This window comes from Caretta caretta, chromosome 14 (genome assembly GCF_965140235.1).
Source record: "Caretta caretta isolate rCarCar2 chromosome 14, rCarCar1.hap1, whole genome shotgun sequence".
In the NCBI taxonomy this organism is placed as follows: Eukaryota; Metazoa; Chordata; order Testudines; family Cheloniidae; genus Caretta; species Caretta caretta.
The window spans coordinates 19,377,422-19,400,097 of NC_134219.1; the positions used below are offsets into that span (position 1 = coordinate 19,377,422).

The 22,676-nt window shown below is 41.5% G+C and overlaps 1 protein-coding gene across 3 annotated transcripts in view; it reads right to left on the minus strand.

Moving 5' to 3' along the window:
* Positions 1 to 22,676, minus strand: part of OGFOD3 (2-oxoglutarate and iron dependent oxygenase domain containing 3) — a 94,302-nt gene that overhangs the window by 8,021 nt on the left and 63,605 nt on the right. For 2 of the 3 annotated variants that reach the window (XM_048817256.2, XM_048817258.2), the window contains exon 8: positions 22,251 to 22,374. The exons of the other annotated variant lie outside the window; for it this stretch is intronic. In XM_048817256.2, coding sequence (XP_048673213.2) covers positions 22,251 to 22,374 — 124 coding nt within the window. The remainder of the gene's footprint in view (positions 1 to 22,250; positions 22,375 to 22,676) is intronic. 3 annotated transcript variants of the gene reach the window in all.

A 22,676-nucleotide genomic window follows, 5' to 3' on the forward strand; every position in this document is an offset into this window, starting at 1 on the left:
AGTAGGGGGCACAGCTGGAACATCTATGCTCCATCCATCCCCAGTTACCTTAATTCTTCTTAGAGGGCCCAGGAAGCTGCTCTAAATTTTGCCAACAGCTAAGCTGGCCCCAGGCCTGGTGAAACACAAAAGTAATCATAGAAACATAGGGCTGGAAGGGACCATGAGAAGTCATCAAGTACAGTCTGCAGTGCTGTTGCAGGGCCAAGTAGACCAGCCCTGACAGGTTTTTGTCCAACCTGTTCTCAAACACCTCTGATGATCGAGATTCCACAGCCTCCCTTGGAAGCCTGTTCCAGAGCCTTAGAGTTAGAAAGTTTTTTTAAATATCTAACCTAAATCTCCCTGGCTGCAGATTAGGCCCATTACTATTCTTCTTATTGCCTTTTATGTCCCTTGCCAGGTGTAACTCACAGTAATGTAAATTGATCTTTGACACCTCCTGCACCCTGAGTTAGCGGAGGCCCAGCTCATCTGGATAAGAGGATCAGGGCTATATTCTTCATCTACCTTAAGCAATAGCACAGGCCACAGAGATTATCCAAGCCAGAAATGGCCAACCTGAGCCTGAGAAGGAGCCAGAATTTATCAATATACGTTGCCAAAGAGCCACAGTAATATGTCAGCAGCCCCCCATCAGCTCCCCTGCCCCGCTCCCAGCGCCTCCCACCCACTGGCACCCCCACTGATCAGGGTACTCCCCTCCTTCCCTGCACCTCCCAATCAGCTATTTCGTGACATGCAGGAGGCTCTGAAGGGGAGGAGTGAGGGCACGGCAGGCTCAGGGGAGGGGATGGGAAGGGGTGGAGTGTGGGCAGGGCCTGTGGCAGAGCCAGGGATTGAGCAGTGAGCACCCCCTGGCAGACTGGAAAGTTGGCGCCTGTAGCTCCAGCCCCGGAGTCGGCAGTGCCTATACAAGGAACCGCATATTAACTTCTGAAGAGCTGCATATGGCTCCGGAGCCACAGGTTGGCCACCCCTGATCCAAGCGAACAAGTTGTGGTCAGGTACATGACATGAGATGTTAACCAAATACAAACAAAACTGAGGCAAATTAAGTGCTTTTGTTTAAAAATCCCTGTCAATGGTCTCTATTTGAATTAATTTGATCTTCATCCAGCCAATCCATTGTTTATCACATCAATGTACCTGGCTGCAATCCTTTCATTATGCAACAAGGCAGTATTCAAAATACAATAAGCAAACTATAAGACATCACTAGTATTGAGGCAACTTAGTGACAATAAGCTGCAACTGTCCTTTTCAAAAACATACCCAGCCAGACTGTGGTGAAGTTTCTTATGCAGAATTTTGCAGGGAAAAACAAATCACAGGTGTTTATCAGTTATAAATATCACATCTTGATACTTGAATCACAGACACTGTAAAGTTTGATACTGAATATAGCCTTATCTGCCATTTAAAGGATTCTTCTGTGGCTCACAGAATTAAACCTAAAGTGAGAAATGTACCTGGAAACTTTCTAGCTAATACTACGCTGCAGCAAAGCACATAACAGACTCTAATCCGTACCATTCCAGGAGTTCATAAGACAATTTGCAACCTGCCTAAAAGTTGTATGTGATGAATGTCAGGACAGGAATTATACTATTAATGGGTATATTTTCAACTTGATGCAGGGGAATTTATGCATCCAGCTCTCACTAGCAATAGAGGTTTATTAAGAAAAAAGAAAAGGAGTACTTGTGGCACCTTAGAGACTAACCAATTTATTTGAGCATGAGCTTTCGTGAGCTACAGCTCACTTCATCAGATGCATTCAGTGGAAAATACCACAGTATGCATCCGTTGAAGTGAGCTGTAGCTCACGAAAGCTTATGCTCAAATAAATTGGTTAGTCTCTAAGGTGCCACAAGTACTCCTTTTCTTTTTGCGAATACAGACTAACATGGCAGTTACTCTGAAACCTGTCATTAAGAAAAAAGTTCACTTTAAAACTACGAACGGTTTTCTAGTACTTCAAAAAGAAAAGGAGTACTAGTGGCACCTTAGAGACTCTACTTCGAGTGATGGTCCCTACTGGATTCCACTGAGGGTTACGCATGCACACCATGCGTCCAAAGTCAGAGAATTTGGAAGTAGCGCCCGGTGGTCTGTACCCCCACCATAAGGCAGTAGTTCTTTATTCTTAACAGGCTAAAAATGCACAAAGGGAGAGCAGTTTCCAGAGAATGCTTAAGTCCACACTTAGCAGATAAACCATTTGAGGAAGTGACTGTATTTTCATTATCCAGAGAACCCTGGGAAAAGACATCAATGAAAACGAAGTGCCACAGTAATAGAGACTTTGACAAGTCAAACAGTTCATAGTTATTTCAACTATTAGATGGAACAAGGGCACAATGAGACACGTGCATGAAGGCAAAGCACTTATGGTCCTGCTTAGAACAGTGACCAAAGGCAAAAATGATGTATCGTGTGATAACATCCTGCTTCTTTGGGAACAGCTGGAAGACCCACCCAGAGTTTGAATTTTCTTTGCAGCACCATGTGCTTGCAGTATGAGAGCTCACCCAGAACTGCTGCAGAAGTTGCCTAACCAGAGGGATTTTCAGGTAGAACTGCAATTTACTTCTGTGCGTGCACATGCAGTACAGGCTTTAGATTTCGTTACTGAAACAAGAACCTTCTCTGAGATATACTCTAGCTTTAATCCACAATATTCAGGAGCTGTTGCAAGTTTCATTATTACAAGAAAATAAAACATGACTTAGAAAACAGCTTCCAAAAAAAGGGAGTGAGGTCAGACTTAGGCTCTTCCTGGTTTGTCGTTGTCCTTGATACGAATCAACTTTTGGTCCAAGATGTTAGACCAGCAATTCACAAGCTGTGAACCACAATCCACAGAGAGCTGGCTGGTCCCATGTTCTTGGCTCTGTTTCCGGATGCTAGATTGTGTTAAAGGCAGTTAAAAATACATATATACTTTGTTAACATTACTTTCTTACATAGCCAACTGCTGTAGTTGCCACATGGATGCTGTGATTGGGAGGGGATATGTTCACAATATAACTTCTCTATTTAGAAATCATGCAGACTGTGAAAACCCCTGGGGCGGCTAGACTATATTTTGAGCTTCCACGCAGAAACAAACTAGTGATGTGTTACACATGGAAAAGAATAGGTGAGCTAAAAATAGCCATTCATTCCATATGAAACTTGCATATTATAGATCCTTGCATTTCCCCGCCAAGCGTGACTTTTGTCTTACAACTTTACACTGTCCTTCTGAGTTTCTGTTATTGTTTCCTTTGTACTTTTCTTTCATTCTCTGAGTTGTAAACTGTCTTTGATGGACGTTTCCCCTCCCTCCATCTTAACAGATTTCTTTTCAAGCACACTTTTCTGCTTCATTAAAGAAGACTTGATTGTTATTTTTCAGCACATAAATGTCAATTTGATTTATGAGCACTTCCTGTTAAAATGGCATCACAGGGTCCTTAATATAATCCATGACCAGGAGGTTTAAAAATAATATAAGATGTATTATCTTAAAATAAAGAAGGAAAATTATGTTATCCCAGTGAGCCTTAAAGAGCGAGGCCCCAAATAAATGGCCAGCTGAGGTTTTGCATCTGCAAAAAGGAGACTGGTTTCAGAGTAGCAGCCGTGTTAGTCTGTATTCGCAAAAAGAAAAGGAGGACTTGTGGCACCTTAGCTCACGAAAGCTTATGCTCAAATAAATTTGTTAGTCTCTAAGGTGCCACAAGTCCTCCTTTTCTTTTTGCAAAAAGGAGACTGTTTCCCTGTGGAGATTGTTTCCCGCACCAGGTCAGCAGCAAAAATACAAAGGTAGCATGAATCATCCTTTTTCTTATCAGAAGAGCTAACCTGCTGTCTGAAAAATAAATTTCATCCAGAACATTCACAATTCAGTCATTAGCATTTTCCCTGTCACTGCAACACCTGGACAACTCAGTACTTGCTTAGTTTCAGGAGTCTTTAATATACAATTCATGCCCAGTGGCCCAACCCTGCAAGAGAATTTCTAGACTCAAAGTATAATAGAAAACCATGGGCCACTCTCTCCATCTTCTACTTCTCCCCTCCTTCGCATAGCTCTGCTCCTCCCTGTAGTGCACAAATTGCAGAGATCAGTGTGGCAGCATGGCACTCCTAGTACTTGGACAGGCAGGGCTCCCTGCTACCAGCAAAAGGCACTTTCACATTTTACATGCACTTAAAACAACAATTTCCTCATAGGGACTCCAGGGCCCTAAACCTTCCCTCCCATCATCCCAAATTCTGCCTGTTTTTCACCCATAACTCCCACTTCAAAATCCTTTGCACAAGTTCCCACTGAGCTCCAATGTTTCCTGGAAGGCATGGCACCCCACCCACTTCCCCAACTACCAGTCAGTATACATACACAGGGAGAACTTAACCATCCCCTCCGGATACTCTGAGGGGATGAAAAGATCCCTCTCCCCTTGTTCTCTCCTTTCCTCCCCATGGAGCATATAAAGCACTGATTAGGAGGGTGTGTGGGGTGTAGTCTTGTGACCCAAAAAGAGCCTTCTGAATGACCATCCAGCCCACAGGTTGAGAATCGTGGTTCTAAAGGAACATGGGTCCTGGGAACAAGCCTTATCTGTGGTCCTGCCTGAGAGACCTACAATGACTGTGATGGCATTAGCAATAATCAGTCTTTCCATGGGCTTCTCAGAACCACAGAAACATGCAGAGGTCTGGAACTTGGCATGACAAGACCTCAGCTAAGCAGCATATTTTTTTCCTTCCAAAAAATGTATTTAAAATAAGGCTAAAACTGCCTCTTGAGGTTCAGAAAATAAACCATAATCTCTGCTCCAGGGGGTGGGGGGCGGACAGTGTCAACACCTCAATCTCCTTGACAGTATGGAGGAGCCTTGTGGCTGCTTCTCTCTATTTCTGTCACTGTGTACCTCAGTGACACCTGCTCTGCTGTTACAAAACTGCTGTAAACAGAAAACAGAAACTGTGTGCAGGGAAAACTGTCACAATAAAAACCCATCATCTCCACATAAGCCACTTGTCTATGGTGAGAAACTGCCAACGAGATCAATCCCAAATATCTATCAAAGCTGTGCTTTGTCATTAGTGCCTGACAGGCACAAAACTCATTGAATGCTATCAGGCTGAGGGAAGCTTGTGTTGTTAAGAAAAACAGAAAAATAATTTGGTGGGGGGAGGGGGAGAGATAAGATCTTTATCATTTATAAAACTTTCCTTCCCCCACTTTCTTTCCTGTTCCTAGGGAGCCGATTCTTGCTCTGACTCACAGGAATCTCTTGTTTATGAGCCTGAGCATTAGACACAAGATTCAGTGCTGTGAATTCCATTTGACCTTAATTCTGATCAAGAAACCACTGGAATTCCAGTCAGTGACACTGAATAGACTACCAAAGTGAACAAGACTCCAGTATGTACAATAGCAGCTGCTATGTTAGTACAAACACTCAAACTGCATTGTGAGTGGAAACAATAGACAAATACTGGTACACACTGCAAGCTTTTGCAAAACACCACATTTGTTTTCCCAGTTTTTACTGGGCTGGCAACAGTTGTCCTTTGCTGGAGAAGAAACTGAAAGAGAATTAGTTTTAATCTCTTTAGCCATATTCAGAGGAGGTAACCACCGGTAGAAGAAGCCAACAAATAGGTAAGTATCACATCTGCATATACAAATCATGTTAGAATCATCTTCATTCCTATCTGGTTCATCCTCAGAAGATGAACCATTTTCAGTATTAACATTACTACCTTGACCTCAATTTTGAGAGGCAGTGTAGTCTAGTGGACCGAGAAAGGAGAACATTCGAATGCTAGTCCCAGCTATGCCACTGATCTGCTGTGTAACCTTGAACAAAGCACTTAATCTCTGTTTGTTGAGATTCCCCATCTGTAAAATGAGGATAATACTTATTGACGCTTCCTACCAGGGCATCTGAGAGGATTAATTCATAAATATTGGTATAGTACTTTGAAGATTTAAATCAGCAATATACATGTTTAGTATTAGAACATCCTTCTCTTCCTCTTATTGGGACTGGAAAAATAAATAAAGCAACAAAGTTATAATATAAATAGTAGAAAATACAAAAACAAGGGAGCATAAAAAATATTATTGAAACAACAGAATGCTCCATCATGAAACTTAACTACATGGACTGGGTAACGTCTCCAATATTAGCATGCATAAGGGCAGCATGAGTCCTTTAACTCAGTAGCTAAAGGTCATTACACCCCATACTGCAGGCAATCACAAGCATCTATAGTTTGCCTGTAAAAATCTATCTGAGCTAGCATTGTCCTCTGGGTCTCCCACTGCATTTTGTAAAGACTCTCCATTTTAACTGTTTGCTCCTGTGGGCAGTGATAACACCAGGATGGACTGCAGACTATGGGTTAAGCCGTCACAGCCTTTTCTGAACCACACAGGAAAGTAAAGAGAATAAATCCCCACCCCCCCCACCCCCATGCTACCCTACTTGGCTCTGTTCAGATTGTGACTAGCTGTGGGGAATAACAGGGGCTACTCACTCAACACTCCACCCTGCAAGGACATGGGTGGGAAATGGGGTAGAGAGGGACAGGGAAGTGGTAGGAGCTCTGTTCTGTCCCCTCTACTCACTGGCTAGAGTAACTGAGTGGGCACATAGGGGAGACTCAGCTGCTCCACAGGAGGATGAAGTAACTTACTTCTCTTCCAAAGCAAGGTGAAGCAGGAACTGTTTCTTAAGGGTTCCAGACCAAATCAGGCATTTTCCCCCTGTGCACTGACAGGTTTGACAGTCTCATATTTACCAGCCTAAAACTGTTACTTAGGAAAGGAAGACATATTGTGTCTCAGCTGCTGAGTAATACTAAGAGAGAACCCTGAGAAATGGAACAAAATTATTTGGTTATTATCCTTGTCATCTGTTTAAGATTAATTGAAAATTCATTCTAATATAAAATGTCAAGAAACATTGTATCCCGAGGGAAACAATTGGATCAAAATATTTGCTGTAACACAAGGAGACTTTTATTAAATAAGTAAATATAACATGAAATCGAGATTGTTTTAGGACAGTACCATGGAACTGCAGTATCCACAAGGGCCTTGACTGCAATGAATGGTGGAAGCCATACTTCTCAGGTCCATACTTTCAGGCTGTCTGCAAACTCAGGCAGGTTCTATTGCTGTACCGGACTATGCTCTCTTTATTTTTTCAAGCTTGCTTTCGCAGCCATAAGAACTCCAATGAAGTGAGCTGTAGCTCACAAAAGCTTATGCTCAAATAAATGTGTTAGTCTCTAAGGTGCCACAAGTACTCCTTTTCTTTTTGCGAATACAGGCTAACACGGCTGCTACTCTGAAACCTGTTATTTTTTTTAAATGACTGCTGAGATTCTCTGGCAATGGATGAATTCCAGGGCTGCAGAATCATAGAACATGTGTGGTTCTATGTATGGGCAATGTGGCACAGAGCCCAAGCTCTGTAGATGCAGTACTGGGCCCCTATAGGTGTGCCAATCAGATTCCTTGCAACTGCTTTTCTGGAATTCCTTTGACACTTTGACTTGAAAGCAAGAGCTCCAGAGGTGTCTTCTCATAGCAATGTAGCATTCTACAACCGGGTGCAGAGTCGGTGGTGTGTACTCCCTATGGACTTCCCAGCTCTCATTTCTTATTTTATACTGCTAATCTGAATTCATCTCAGGCATGGGCCAAGTTTAACAACTGTCTCTGGATGCTAGAACAGACTTGTAGGTGTTCTGCTAATTTGCAGGCTAAGGTGCAGGAGGAGAGGGAGCAAGGGCACTAGCAGAGAGCTGTGGGTAACCTCTATCCTTACTTACAGCAAAAACTTAGTGAAGTCAGTGGAGTTACACAGTGATCAGGCCAAAGCACAATTTGGTCCCTAGGGTCAAATGCTAGTTTATACAACGAATGAAAAGGAGTTTGATGGTGCACAGTGAATATTTGTCTGTGGGTCAAATTATGCGGTGGCTTTTGTGATAATTTGGTACCATTGGCAGCGTGCCTAAGAAAGGCTCAGACTAACAGGCATGCTACAGGGCAAAACTAAGGTTCATTGGTTAAGTTTGCATGGAAGGGAAACTTGGGCAGCACTTTGCATCTAGCAATATCCCGAGCCACTGACTCTTCATTTTTATTAATATGAAAGCCACACAATTAAAACACACACTTGCCATATTATAGAAATAGGAAACATGAATTCCTTTTGCAGAATCATAAGGCTCTGCCTTTTGGAGCATGATATAATGGCAAACATAAAAAAGAAATAGGACACAAACCAATAAACATCTGGCATCACTAGGTTAACTCTCATAGTACACTAAACCCTGATTAGCCTGACATAATACAACAAAGCAACAAGTTGCTTCACCAGTGTAAGGAAATGCTATGCTCACCTATGCAAGTCTGATTTCTCACAGAAAAACTAATGCAAGCATAGGATCTGAATTCATCACAGTCACTTTGAGTTTGAGGTGTTTTGGAAAATGTTGCCTAATCTTGGTCTTGTGAACTTCAGATTTGCACATACTAGAGGGACTGACTACAGCTTAGTAACTGAAAAAACAGAACACAGAAAAGCAGGCAATTCCTCCTGACCAGATGCCCAATGTTAATGCCTCATCATAAGAGCAATTGTGCCAGGGACAGCTCTTGCTCTTTTCCCCTCAGAGATAGCTGGAAAAATCTGTCACATGCTGGAGAAATTAATGCCCAGAGAAGACTAAAATTACCATAGATACTGAATAATTATTAGTTAAAATTATTGTTCTGAATTCATTTTCTAGACCCAGAAATTACTAGATCTTTATTAGTAAAATTGGTGATTAACCTGCGGAACTCTTTCACACCTGGCCTGTAATTCTCTAAATTATTATTCTTACTTTCATGCATATGTTTTTACTTTAAATGCACAAGCACCTGAATTTAAAACTTTTTTAAATTATAGTTTTTAAGTACGGAAGTAATTAAGCTGTACATTTAACACTAAAAAAGCATGTGTAGGCTTAGATTCAACAGACTCCCTCCCTGCCTGTCTTTTTCCACCACCGCAGTTGGCTGCTCAAAATATCAGCAGTTCGTACTTCACATATTAATCCCCAAAAGGAAGGCTGACAGTCTAATGGGTCACCTAGAAGTGAAAACTGCCCTCTCTGCATCTCATCAAGACCTCTTCACTCTACTACCTCTCCTCTGATCCCTTCTTTTCATCCGCATCCTGGCACCCCAGGGCTGTCTCTCCCTGCTGTCTCTCTCCCAATCTACCTCCTTGCCATACTTCTTACCATACCCCTGCTGCCGTGTATCGCCAACCCCTTATGCTGGCCACTTCCTCTCTCCCTCTTTTTGGAGATGCCTTAGAGGGGTGCCCTGAGTTTCTGTGGAAAGATGCACTTATAGCTGGCTCCTGCAGCAATGTGTCTAGCATTTGTGCCCCAAACCAGGATGCAGAATTTTTAAAGAAAGGGGTGTTTGGGATCATGGTGAGCTGTGTGGTACAGTCAATAGGTGTTGGAAGTGTGACTTGCCTATGAAATTTTTTTAAACTCCATTAATTATTTCATCTTTATGGAAGAGACTTCTGGCTTCTATGCAGTGTTGAGTTCAAATGGATGAATTTCAAACTCTTTTTATTATTGGACAACAAACTGTAATATATCAAAAATAAAGTTTTACTGAATTGGACGTGCCATTGGAGGCATGCCAAAAGTGATATGCAACTGTTGCATGCACATGAACAACAGAACAAACTAATTCTATTCTCGGCAAACTTAGTCCACTTTGCAAGAGGACACTAGCGTTTGCAATAAGAGCTGAGTTAATGCATTATGATGCCTTGCTTCTCAAATGGTAGCATACACATGATGCAGATTAACTCAGCCTGAACCAGTTCAGAATCCCTGTGTAGACAACCCTAAGTCTTTTATGTGACTAAACAGATGAAATGACTAACATTGAAGGTCTTCAGTGGGAGCTCTTATTTTAATGAAACATCAGCTCGCATTCTACACCTGATCACAGCAGTGTAAACTCTCCTGATGCTGAAAAGAAATAAGTGATTACTGAGAATAATGCTCTGAAACAAGAACCTGATTAAAAAGAATGAAGTTCATGATTCAACCTTAATTACTGACAGCAGAGGTGATGTCAGGAAGAGTACAAGCGTGTTGAAGGTCAGAAAACACTTTAAATACCTGAAAGAATCTGCTCTGTTAATTTACTAAAACTAGGGATGTACGTGTATATGATGACATCCTTCCTCCTCCTCAGGACAGAATTTCATCTAGGTCTCATCCCTCCAGTCCAGCTGGTTTTATTTAAGGGAATCTGTGATACCTTAATTACCCCCAGCTGCTTTCCTCATTTCTGTTATATTTTCTTCTTCAGACAATGATGAAATGCTAGTCTCCAGGCAGTCACCATAGAAGTCATCATGGAAGTTTAACCTGACATCCATCATCAGCAGACACAACTGTACCTCCATTAATTAATATGTGTATCTCTAAGACACTAATTTATATGCCTGATTGTAAAAATATAAACCATTTAATCTCTAAGAGACATGTTTATTCTTCCACTCTCCCTTCAGCAGGTCCACTGGTAGGATCATTGTTAATGGCCTAAGTAATGACTTTGCACCAAGACCATGGTTCAAAGAAGCAGCATACCAGTTTGCAGTACTCAGCTGGAGCTTCCAGGTATCAATCACAATATGGGTCTAATTAAAATACTAACTCATTTAATGACAACACAAACCCAGTATTAAGGATCATTAGAGTAAGAAACTAAAGTCTGGAAGAACGTTCTCCTTCTTAAGAAAACACACAAAAAAGAGAAAGGAAAAAAAATCCTCAGAGCTCTACAATGGAAAAAAACCCAGCTGCTGTACCAATTTACTTCAGTGTATTTCTTTCATGATGCTACATGTTACTTCTTCATACCTTTTTTCTACAATTTTTATGCAATCATCTCACCAGTCATCTTTGTAGTGACTTACTGTTTTGTGAGCAGTGCCACCTCAGCTATAACCATCCAGGTCTATGCATTGCAGTGGTGGTCAGTAGGGAATTACTGTAGCAGCTAATGTCCCCATGCACTTACTATGATACTGGACTTTGACAGCTGCCAGGTATCTCATGATTCTTAGCTTTCACTGTTGGTGATCTACCACCAGATTGAGATGACCTAGGCTTACTGCAAGAAACTGGCTAAAATTAATCCCCTAGCATTCCAAACTACAAGGCATCTTCCAACTTCGTATGTACAATGTAAAGAAACATCAAAACAACTGCAAATTTGAGGTTAAATGTCAAATTAAAAAATGGGTTCCTACAGCATCATTAACTTCACCATGCTGTGTGTATGTAATATAATAAAGGATAAATTTAGAAATCCAGTGTAAGTATCTTTATCATAGCTGCCTTAATGTTGCTGTGGGAACTTTAAATCTGAAAATTCTTGACTTGTGTGTGTTTAAATTCTCCATCGTTGTGTTCCATTCCTGTAGTCTTTAGTAGTGAATTTCCTTGATTTGTTTTTTTAATAAGTTAACAAAAAATACACCCAATAATGCACAGTTAAGATATCACTTTGAAAAACTATAATACACTCCTGTGAATGTGTCACTGGACAGTCAAATGATGTCTAACCACTGCAATAAAGACAGCTGTGTTTATTTCAAGATGTGTACTTACATATTCAAAATCACAGAGATCCAGGGCCCCAATTCAGAAAAGCACTTCAGCACTTGCCTAAACTGATGTACGTGCTTAAGTGCTTTCCTGAACAGGAAAAGACTGACGAATCAGGGTCTTGATGCACAGTTACTTCAATATGAATAATGAATGTTGTGCCCTTAAGCAATACAAGATTTCTAAATAACGCAAACATTCTCAGACTTATAAAACCCTACTTTTTCCAAAGTGGGCTCCATATTGCACAGGTAAAATTTGACAGTCCAAAATAAAGCTGGTTTCTGAGTTATCCAATCACAAAAAATGCATCTGAACACATTTTTAAAGCATGAAATATTTGTTCTACAATCTAAACTCAAAAGTTTTCTTCCTCACATTCCCCCCACCCATTTAAAAAACAAAATCAACTGTGAGTTGAGAACAAGCACAGCAGCACGTTTCAAGTTAAAGGAAATGTTGTTTCTATGCAGATAAAAACAGAAGTTTAGAATGGAGTGTCTATTTCAGTCGTCACTATAGCATGACATGATCACAGGACTTTAATAGCAATCATGTCTCAAAATGTCAGTCCTTGTCCCGTATGCACTACTGCCAACACCAAGATTAAAAAATCATGAGATTTTTCAAAAATATTCATTTGGGGATCTTTTTAATTTGCCTTCTGGCTTTTGAGCATTTAGGGTTCATGTTTTCAAGCTTTTCTTCATAGCCATGAAAGCTAGATGCTTACTTTAAAAAATAAAAGTTAAACTCTGATACACTCATGTCATCACATGACTCTAGGAGCTGCGAATTCAAGAAAAAACATCAAATGTTGCAAGAAATCAGAATCACTGTCTGTCCCAGTGTTCAACAGGCACATTGTTGCCTTCCTGAATTGTCTGTTTAATCACCATACCAGCCTCCACTGAAGTTATTTCTGCATTTCCCTTATTTCCCTGCACAGAACCATGGAATGGAAATCATTCCAACTTTGTCATGATAAAGAAGATCTCTCCCACCCCAAACCTATTCATCAAAAGAGTTACAGGTTTTTCCTTTGCCTTGACTCCTCAGTGGCAACATAAAGAGAGAACTGAAGTCTTGCTGATTGTTTTTTTTGAGGGGGCGTATAGTATTATGTATAGAAAATGCCAGAGCCATTAATTCAATCTGTGGCAGGATGCTATCCCTTTAAGAGCAGGGCATGCTGAGAATCCTCTGCAGAATACAAAATAAATAAATTATAAGGAGGAAGAAGTTTGGATCAGGCTATTGTGGAGAAAAGACATTCAGGAAATGCAGTAAGGGCTTAGTAAAAGAACCCTGTTTAGAAGTATGGAATGCATCTGATTTTTTAAAATTATTTCTCTCTCATTGCTAGTTAACTGGGATTTAGCCTTCTATCCCTTCAGTCTTTGCAATTTATCATTTTTAAAACACACAAACGAAAATCATTGCAGGCTTTTTAGATTTGGGCAATGTTCTTGGACCGAATCTTAGTTGCTCTTGCTATTGCCCTTGGTTAATTAGTTTTCATACTTTAAAGTTCTCTTGGTTTTAATACCCAGACCCCTTGAATTAACAGAAGCAAAGTCATGAGGAGGGAGAGGGGCGAGAGTTCTGGCTACTCCAAGAAACAACAAGGACATCTTTTTGCCAATAATTAGCACTGCCTGTCTGTGCTATTTGTTTTCATTTCGTTCTGGATCTTCAAGGTTCCTGCCTCTGATGCACTGATTTTTTTCCCCTTAATGTTTGAAGAACATAAAGCTTTTATTTTAAAGTTAAGGAGTACTTGTGGCACCTTAGAGACTAACAAATGTATCTGAGCATAAGCTTTTGTGAGCTACAGCTCACTTCAAATTGGATACATCCGATGAAGTGAGCTGTAGCTCACGAAAGCTTGTGCTCAAATACATTTGTTAGTCTCTAAGGTGCCACAAGTACTCCTTGTCTTTTTGCGGATACAGACTAACATGGCTGCTACTCTGAAACCTGTCATTTTAAAGTTGTAAAGTATGAAATATACTGATTAGGAAGAAGGAACTTGAATTCACCACATCTATTCCAGTTACTTTTATATTAATCAAAGTTTGGTGATCTCCCGGAAGTATCCCAGACTAATACAGGGGCCCTGCTATCTTCCACCATTCTATGACCAGAGCATCTGACGGAGAAGCAAATCTTAAAGAGAACTGTGCAGCATAATGTAAATTCCAAATGTGAATTGAGAATAAATCAAAGCAAGTGCAAATTGTCCCAAACTTTTTTAGTGGGCAGTTGACTCCGAAAACTAATGACACTTCCAATGCCAACACTTAACTATTTCACTGATGAGCATTTTAGTAAATACATCCAGCTAATGTAATTATCCACAGGGGCAGGTAGGATGGCAGGATATAGCAGAGCAGGAGTTCAAGCCTCCACAAGAAATCTATAGCTTCTCCTTTGACACGTATACACCGCAGTTGTGTGCTGTCAGCACACTGAAAACTTAGTGGCAGTGTAAAATACACTGAATTTAATATCAACCCCACCACCATGAGGAATTCTATATTGTCTTAATTATTCATTTTTTAATTTCTCTAAATCTACTCTGGCATTTCCAGTCTCCTCCAACAGAGAGCCACAGAAGCCAGGTGGGCTTGTCACAGTGTTCATGGAGCCTCAACTACAGAGGAATACCGCTTCGGAGAATCGGATTTTAATTGCTGCCACATTTATGTCCTCCTCTTGAGTAAAACTATCCTCGTCCCAGTCTATGATAGTTTAGATAACAGAGGTACAGTTTTAACATTGGGAAAAGGATGATCAAAGTCTTCTTGTTTCATAGCTTTCAACATAGGAATTTCTTTCAAGAACTATGCAGCTTCTACTGATGATATTCTTGTTGGAATTCTGCATCTCGCTCCAACCTTATTTTAAGAAAAAGATTAAATACAAACCCCACTAACTTTTGCTGGCATCCAAAATAACTGAAGTATTTAATAGTTGTAGCTGTAATTGGTACTAACAGGAAAAAAAGAATGCATCTTGAATATGCTGATTTTATAGTGTTCTGATCATTTCTGCTTGAGAGGGGTTCCGGTTTTTCTTTCCCATGAAAGAGTAATCTACTGAGAAACGCAAAGATGTATTGGAACTGATTTTATTCAAATTTGGTGAAAAACATTTCTTTTTAAAGCACATTATGAACAATATAATCCAGACAGAACCCTTAGTTTCCAGTCACAACTGCAGTCAACCCTGTTGGTGCTAGTCAGTATCCTCTTTTCAATGTAACTAGCCTCTGATGAGAATTTTGACTTATAAACAAATCCCAGACAGCAAAAGCTGGCAGCTTCCAGCAAGAGTAGGAAAGGAAGCCAGACACACTGAATCCACAGAGGTCAGCCAGTGCACAACAAGTGGGGGTGCTTTAGAATTCACATCCGTGTAGTGCACACTGCTGCCTGGAGCGGACTGGTCCTATGTAACGAAAACTCTTTAATGAAAGCAGAACCGGCTGAACTGCTGTGAAATGGGAACTGCATTCAGACAGACTAAAGTTGACTGGGCTGGTGTTGGAGGGGGAGAAGATGGAGCAAAGAGACAGAATATTTGAGAAAAACTCCAAGGTGTTGATTTTAGAGATGAGAAGGATGAAAAGCATATAATTTGGGAGCAACAGACATTACCTTTCAACTGTTCTAATGCTCTTCATTTCAGCCCCAAATGCAATGCCATTCTATCTGGGAGTTCTCTCACTGGTAAGGTACTTACAGCAGGGTCTCAAACTAGATGTGAGTGCATGCACACATTATTGTGATTGCATCCAAGCTAGCTAGGAAAAATGGATTCCTTCCATACAGCAGAGTGTGCTGGCAATTTGCCAAAAGTCTGTACCATGTGAATTGGTGAAACAATATAATGATTTGTTCTGCATCTATAATACAGTCAGCTCAGGGGCCTCTACATTAAGAAGGGATTTTAACTCCTTTAATTAGGTGATCAACTGTATAAAATACGAGTGTGGGGCATAACGGTAATATTTAATAACACGAGAAATGTTCGTTAAGAGTTAAACTAGTCCTCATTGTAGTGATGCTAATATCTTTAAGATGGTCCACATTGCACTCTCTCTCCCATCCATCCAATTTAATTTCTGAGAAAAGGAAACTTTTATATATTTGCGTATACTTATATACAAGTGACATTTTGGGAGATGATAGAAAGTGGTTTAAAAATTAGTCTCCAACTGTAGTTTGCCTTGTCACGAGTGCATTCACTACCCAGGAATTATATTACACTTTCAGTCCTAGGAAAAACATTTAAGAGGCAATAGTGAAGTGTGCCCTTCCAGCATTTCTGCCCAACAGAAATCCTTCAATGGTTTATTGTTAATTTATTATCTCCCTTCAAATGAATAGCTTTTTGTTCTATTTCATCAATTTTATACTGTAATCTTTGACACTCAGACAAATTATTGTCTGAGAAGAAACTTAAGCACTTATTTCAGCACATGGTGTCTGTTTTCCTGCACTGCATACTAAAACTGCAACAATAAGAAAGATAAATGTTTTCTACACTCAGAATGATATTCAAGCTATGACACAGCTAAATTAGCTGGCAAGGAGTCAGGGACCATTGGAAAAGAGTTTCTAAGAAAAATGAGAATTGAGCAAAACTTATTGACAGAAATTTCATATAACAGTTGTTTAGGGAGAAAAAACAGCAGGGTCAGAGAACACGTGAGAAGAGCAGAGACGCATTCTGAAAGTGAAAACTAGAACACAGCTTCCTTCCGTGATAGAAAAGTCCTCTAGAGTTATTTCTTCTTGGTTAATCGAAAGGACCCTCTCATGCAAATTACATTTTACCAGCATTATTAACTACAGTAGTGCTTGCGAGCCAACTCCATTGTGCTAGGCACTGTACAAACACCGATAATAGCCGGGGTCCCTTTCTCTAAGAGTTTACAATCTAAATATACAAGACAGACACAGGACAGGGGGGACGGTATACGGGGTGAACAATGTGAAGTGGCAGCAAACATCGTGTTACTTGCACAATTTGGGGGGAGGTAGTTAGAAGGATAAGCTACATGGAAAGAAAGGGGAAGGGAGTGGGGACAATGAAAGAAGAAAGGGGTGAGGGGGACAGGGCAGAGACAAGCGGATAAGGACAGATGTGGTGTGAGTGAAGCTGAAGTGAAAAGACTTCTATGGGAAGGGGAGGGTTGAAGCAAACAGCCAATCAACAAAGGGCAGAGAAAGTCTAGTCAAAATGGTAGAAAGTTCTCTGAATGTTCAGAGGACCAAAGGTCTCTGCTTTGGCTGCTTCTGATCCTACAGTCTGGAGTCTCTGGATGACTCCTCTCTGAAGATTTACCTAAGGCCACAGAGTGGGGAGGGGTGGGAGAAGAGAGAGAGAAGGCACTACCTGGGTCCTAGAGCTGCCAGAGTTTGGGAGGGAGGTCTTCCCTGAACAGCTCTGGGTCCTTTGAGGAATCTTAACCCTCCACAGCAAGCCAGTGTCTTGGTACAACTTGCCTTTTACACTATGACAGGTTTCAGAGTAGCAGCCGTGTTAGTCTGTATCCGCAAAAAGAACAGGAGTACTTGTGGCACTTTAGAAACTAACAAATTTATTTGAGCATAAGCTTTTGTGGGCTACAGCTCACTTCATCGGAAGCATAGAATGGAACATATAGTAAGAAGATACATACAAACATACACAAAACATGAAAAGGTGGAGTAAGAGGCTAATTGATTAAGATGAGCTATTATCAGTGGGAGAAAAAAAACTATTTTCACGTTCTCTGTATGTATGTATGTATGTACGTACGTACGTACGTATCTTCTTACTATATGTTCCATTCTATGCATCCGATGAAGTGGGCTATAGCCCACGAAAGCTTATGCTCAAATAAATTTGTTAGTCTCTAAGGTGCCACAAGTACTCCTGTTCTTTTTGCCTTTTACATGGGGCTTCACCTCAAATTTCCCAACCCCTTCTCCTTTTCACTCAGGATTCTCCAAATCACTTATTGGTAATGATAATTTATGTAGCACCATAAATGTTAGTACTGCTATACTTAACACAGAAAAGACAGACCCTATGACAAACGACTTTACAATCCAACACAATCTAGCTAACCTACCTAATGCCCAACCACCAACTTCCAATGACAACTGGCTGTAGTGATAGTGCTGACTACTCTTTGGGATGTCTCTGGAAATTACATTATTATTTTCAACAGTCCCTCTTTCAGTTTCACTGCCTTTCTCCTGGATTTCTTTCTCAGGAGAGAAGCAAAGTAAACATCAGACTCACCTGAATCCAAAAAGGCCATGCACTTAAGAATATTCTGAGCTCATAGCATGCAGCCTCAGAGCTTTTCTTTTCTGTACCCACTAACCAGACGTCTGAAGTCACCCCACTGAATGCCCACTTATCTGCAAATTAGGCATCATGCCCTAAATTCTCAAGTAGTTAGTGATGATTTTGGGTGCCTGTACTTTCAGATGCCCCAACTGAGGTACTTCGAAGGACCTGATTTTCAGATGGTGGGCGCTCAGCACTTTCTGAACATCAAGCTCCTTTAAAGTGCCTCAAGTGTCCACAATCACCAGTTACTTTTGAAAATTATTCATTTGCCAAAATGCTTAATTTGCCAACGATTGGGAGTTCATTGGAGTGACACCAAAGAAGCCCATATCTCCCCACAAAACAAAATTAAGTGGAACTCAAGTCACCGTAATGACCTAATTGCTGTTATCACCTAGAAGCCCCATGCATGTACCAGGGCCCCGCTGTGATAGGCTCTGTATGAATCCATCACAAAGACAGTCCTCGCCTCAAAGAACTTACAGTTTATGTGATATATTTATTTCTTTTAAGTGCCAGTTTTAAAAACATTTGAAGAACACTTTCCAGGTGTCAAAGAAATCCTTCGAGTTGTTGCAAATCTGAATAGAACAACATTAGATTACAGGGAAAATAACTCCTCCACTCCCATAAGAGACCTACATATTCTTTATATAGCTCACAGACTATTTTTGCCCTGCTTTATTCAGTTTGTACTAATGTGTTCATTCAGTGCCTGGGCCACATACACTTAATATAAAAACCATTATGAGAAATGTGCAAAAAACTGGTCCTCCTAATAAAAAAGACTCCTTCCCTACCCCCACATCCTTCTGCTCCTCTGATCTCTCCAGTAAAAGCCTGGGAGAACAAATGGGTCTTAGAGCATGACCTGGAAGTTAAAAGACTTGGGGTGAAGAGAAGTGGCTTCCAAGTTGAGGACCTCTTGCAATTAAATCAAGGGAATGTTAGCTAGCGCACCTCAGCTGATCTCAACACCTCTAGTATTTGGTAAGGAGCTGCTCTCCACACTAATCAGAATCCAACACATTTAAAGCTTTATATGTTAAAACTAAAAAGAAAAGGAGTACTTGTGGCACCTTAGAGACTAACCAATTGATTTGAGCATAAGCTTTCGTGAGCTTCAGCTCACTTCATCGGATGCATACTGTGGAAAGTGCAGAAGATCTTTTTATATACACACAAAGCATGAAAAAATACCTCCTCCCACCCCACTCTCCTCCTGGTGATAGCTTATCTAAAGTGATCACTCTCCTTACAATGTGTATGATAATCAAGGTGGGCCATTTCCAGCACAAATCCAGGGTTTAACAAGAACGTCGGGGGGGGGGGGGGGGAGGAGTTAGGAAAAAACAAGGGGAAATAGGCTTGAATAGAGACTGGGAGTGGCTAAGTCATTATGCAAGGTAACCTAAGTTAATTGTATCCAATTTGCAAATGAATTCCAATTCAACAGTTTCTCGCTGGAGTCTGGATTTGAAGTTTTTTTGTTGTAATATAGCAACTTTCATGTCTGTAATCGCGTGACCAGAGAGATTGAAGTGTTCTCCGACTGGTTTATGAATGTTATAATTCTTGACATCTGATTTGTGTCCATTTATTCTTTTACGTAGAGACTGTCCAGTTTGCCCAATGTACATGGCAGAGGGGCATTGCAGCACATGATGGCATAGATCACATTGGTGGATGTGCAGGTGAACGAGCCTCTGATAGTGTGGCTGATGTTATTAGGCCCTGTGATGGTGTCCCCTGAATAGATATGTAGGTATTCCTACCTACATGCCTCCAGCTTTCACCCTGACCACACCACACGATCCATTGTCTACAGCCAAGCTCTGCGATACAACCGCATTTGCTCCAACCCCTCAGACAGAGACAAACACCTACAAGATCTCTGTCAAGCATTCTTACAACTACAATACCCACCTGCGGAAGTGAAGAAACAGATTGATAGAGCCAGAAGAGTTCCCAGAAGTTACCTACTACAGGACAGGCCTAACAAAGAAAATAACAGAACGCCACTAGCGGTCACCTTCAGCCCCCAACTAAAACCCCTCCAACGCATTACTAAGGATCTACAACCTATCCTGAAGGATGACCCAACACTCTCACAGATCTTGGGAGACAGGCCAGTCCTTGCCTACAGACAGCCCCCCAACCTGAAGCAAATACTCACCAGCAACCACATACCACACAACAGAACCACTAATCCAGGAACCTATCCTTGCAACAAAGCCCGTTGCCAACTGTGCCCACATATCTATTCAGGGGACACAATCACAGGGCCTAATAACATCAGCCACACTATCAGAGGCTCGTTCACCTGCACATCCACCAATGTGATATATGCCATCATGTGCCAGCAATGCCTCTCTGCCATGTACATTGGTCAAACTGGACAGTCTCTACGTAAAAGAATAAATGGACACAAATCAGATTTCAAGAATTATAACATTCATAAACCAGTTGGAGAACACTTCAATCTCTCTGGTCACGCTATTACAGACATGAAAGTTGCTATATTACAACAAAAAAACCTTCAAATCCAGACTCCAGCGAGAAACTGTTGAATTGGAATTCATTTGCAAATTGGATACAATTAACTTAGGCTTGAATAGAGACTGGGAGTGGCTAAGTCATTATGCAAGGTAACCTATTTCCCCTTGTTTTTTCCTAACTCCCCCCCACCCTCAGACGTTCTTGTTAAACCCTGGATTTGTGCTGGAAATGGCCCACCTTGATTATCATACACATTGTAAGGAGAGTGATCACTTTAGATAAGCTATCACCAGGAGGAGAGTGGGGTGGGAGGAGGTATTTTTTCATGCTTTGTGTGTATATAAAAAGATCTTCTACACTTTCCACAGTATGCATCCGATGAAGTGAGCTGTAGCTCACGAAAGCTCATGCTCAAATAAATTGGTTAGTCTCTAAGGTGCCACAAGTACTCCTTTTCTTTTTGCGAATACAGACTAACACAGCTGTTACTCTGAAACCTATGTTAAAACTGACACTTTTGAATTACACCCAGAAATGAACTGACAGCCAGCTCTGGTGTAACAGGGTCCCTGGAGCAAATACTTCTCAAAATACGAGTGGCAGCATTTTGCACCGGCTGACGTTTCCAAGTTTAGCCTATCTTCACTCCACCCTCAAGACACAACATGGCAACTCTCCTCATCTTTGTGGCCAAAGCCAGGATACAGATACCCTCAGAGCCCAGGCTGCCCCTACTTAACTGGACAGAGATCAGCAATGGTTGAGCATTCACACAGCACCCTCTTCCCAGGAACAGCTGCCTCCACAGGAACAGCTCCAGATGGCTCAGGGAGCGGAAGACTAGAAATCAACCTTAGGGAAAAGTACTTCTTAGCCATAAAGGAGAAGGCTTTAGAAAGACACTCTTGTGCAGGGGTGGCCAACCTGTTTCTCCGGAGCCACATGCGGCTCTTCAGAAGTTAACACGCGGCTCCTTGTATAGGCACCGACTCCAGGGCCGGAGCTACAGGCGCCAACTTTCCAAGGTGCCGGGGGGTGCTCACTGCTCAACCCCTGGCTCTGCCACAGGCCCTGCCCCCACTCCACCCCTTCTCACCCCCTCCCCTGAGCCTGCCATGCCCTCGCTCCCACCCCCACCAAACAGCTGATCGGGAGGTACGGAGAGGGATGGGGAGACGCTGATTGGCAGGGCTGCCAGTGCGCAGGAGGTGCTGGCAGCAGGGTGGGGTGGAGCTAACAGGGGGCTGCTGACATATTACTGTAGCTCTTTAGCAAAGTACATTGGTAAATTCTGGTTCCTTCTCAGGCTCAGGTTGGACACCCCGGATCTTGTGAATGCTATTTACGGAAGGCTGTGACTTTTCAGGCAGTTATTCCATGTGCCTAGCCAGTCTCAGATTAACTCAAACCTTGGCCATTGTTAGTCTATTTCATCATTTCTTCCTATGTAATTAAAATGTAGCTACAAACAGGATAAATTTTACTGGCATCATTCCATCAATCATTATTGTGGTCTATCCACTGTCCCAGGTCACATGTTACTGACACCCACTTGAAACACATTAGGCTAAATTCTATCCTCAGTCATACTGTTGAATCCCATCTGGGGTAGCACAGGTTTAACTGAGGTCAGGAATTGGTCCACGGAGAGTTATGTAGTGAAGGTAAACTGAGAATCCTACCTGCTCGGGGTTCTACAGTCTTGTTAGCACCTACATCCATGAACACAAATCGTCCACCACCAAAATCTTCAGTGTAGTCAGACAGATAAAGCAGCGATGTATAATCAAAGGAGCCATAGGTTACCTAGGAACAAAAGAGAGCATTAAATTACCTGACTCCAGTCTGGCCTCTCCAGAACGCAAGCTCCAGATCCAATAGGTCTGAGGGACTTTTCCAGTTTTTCACATCTTATTTTAGACATTCACTAAAAAGTTCTCTAAAGCTGGGAATGAACGGTTCATTTCCTAGTAGCTTTAGAAAGTCTATCGATCTACGTCAGCCTAACTCCTCTAGGTATTTTTAATCCTAGCAAAAAGGATACCAGATCCCAAACTGATATTTTGGCCTGATGTTAAAAAAGTATAGGAACACAGGGATAGATATTG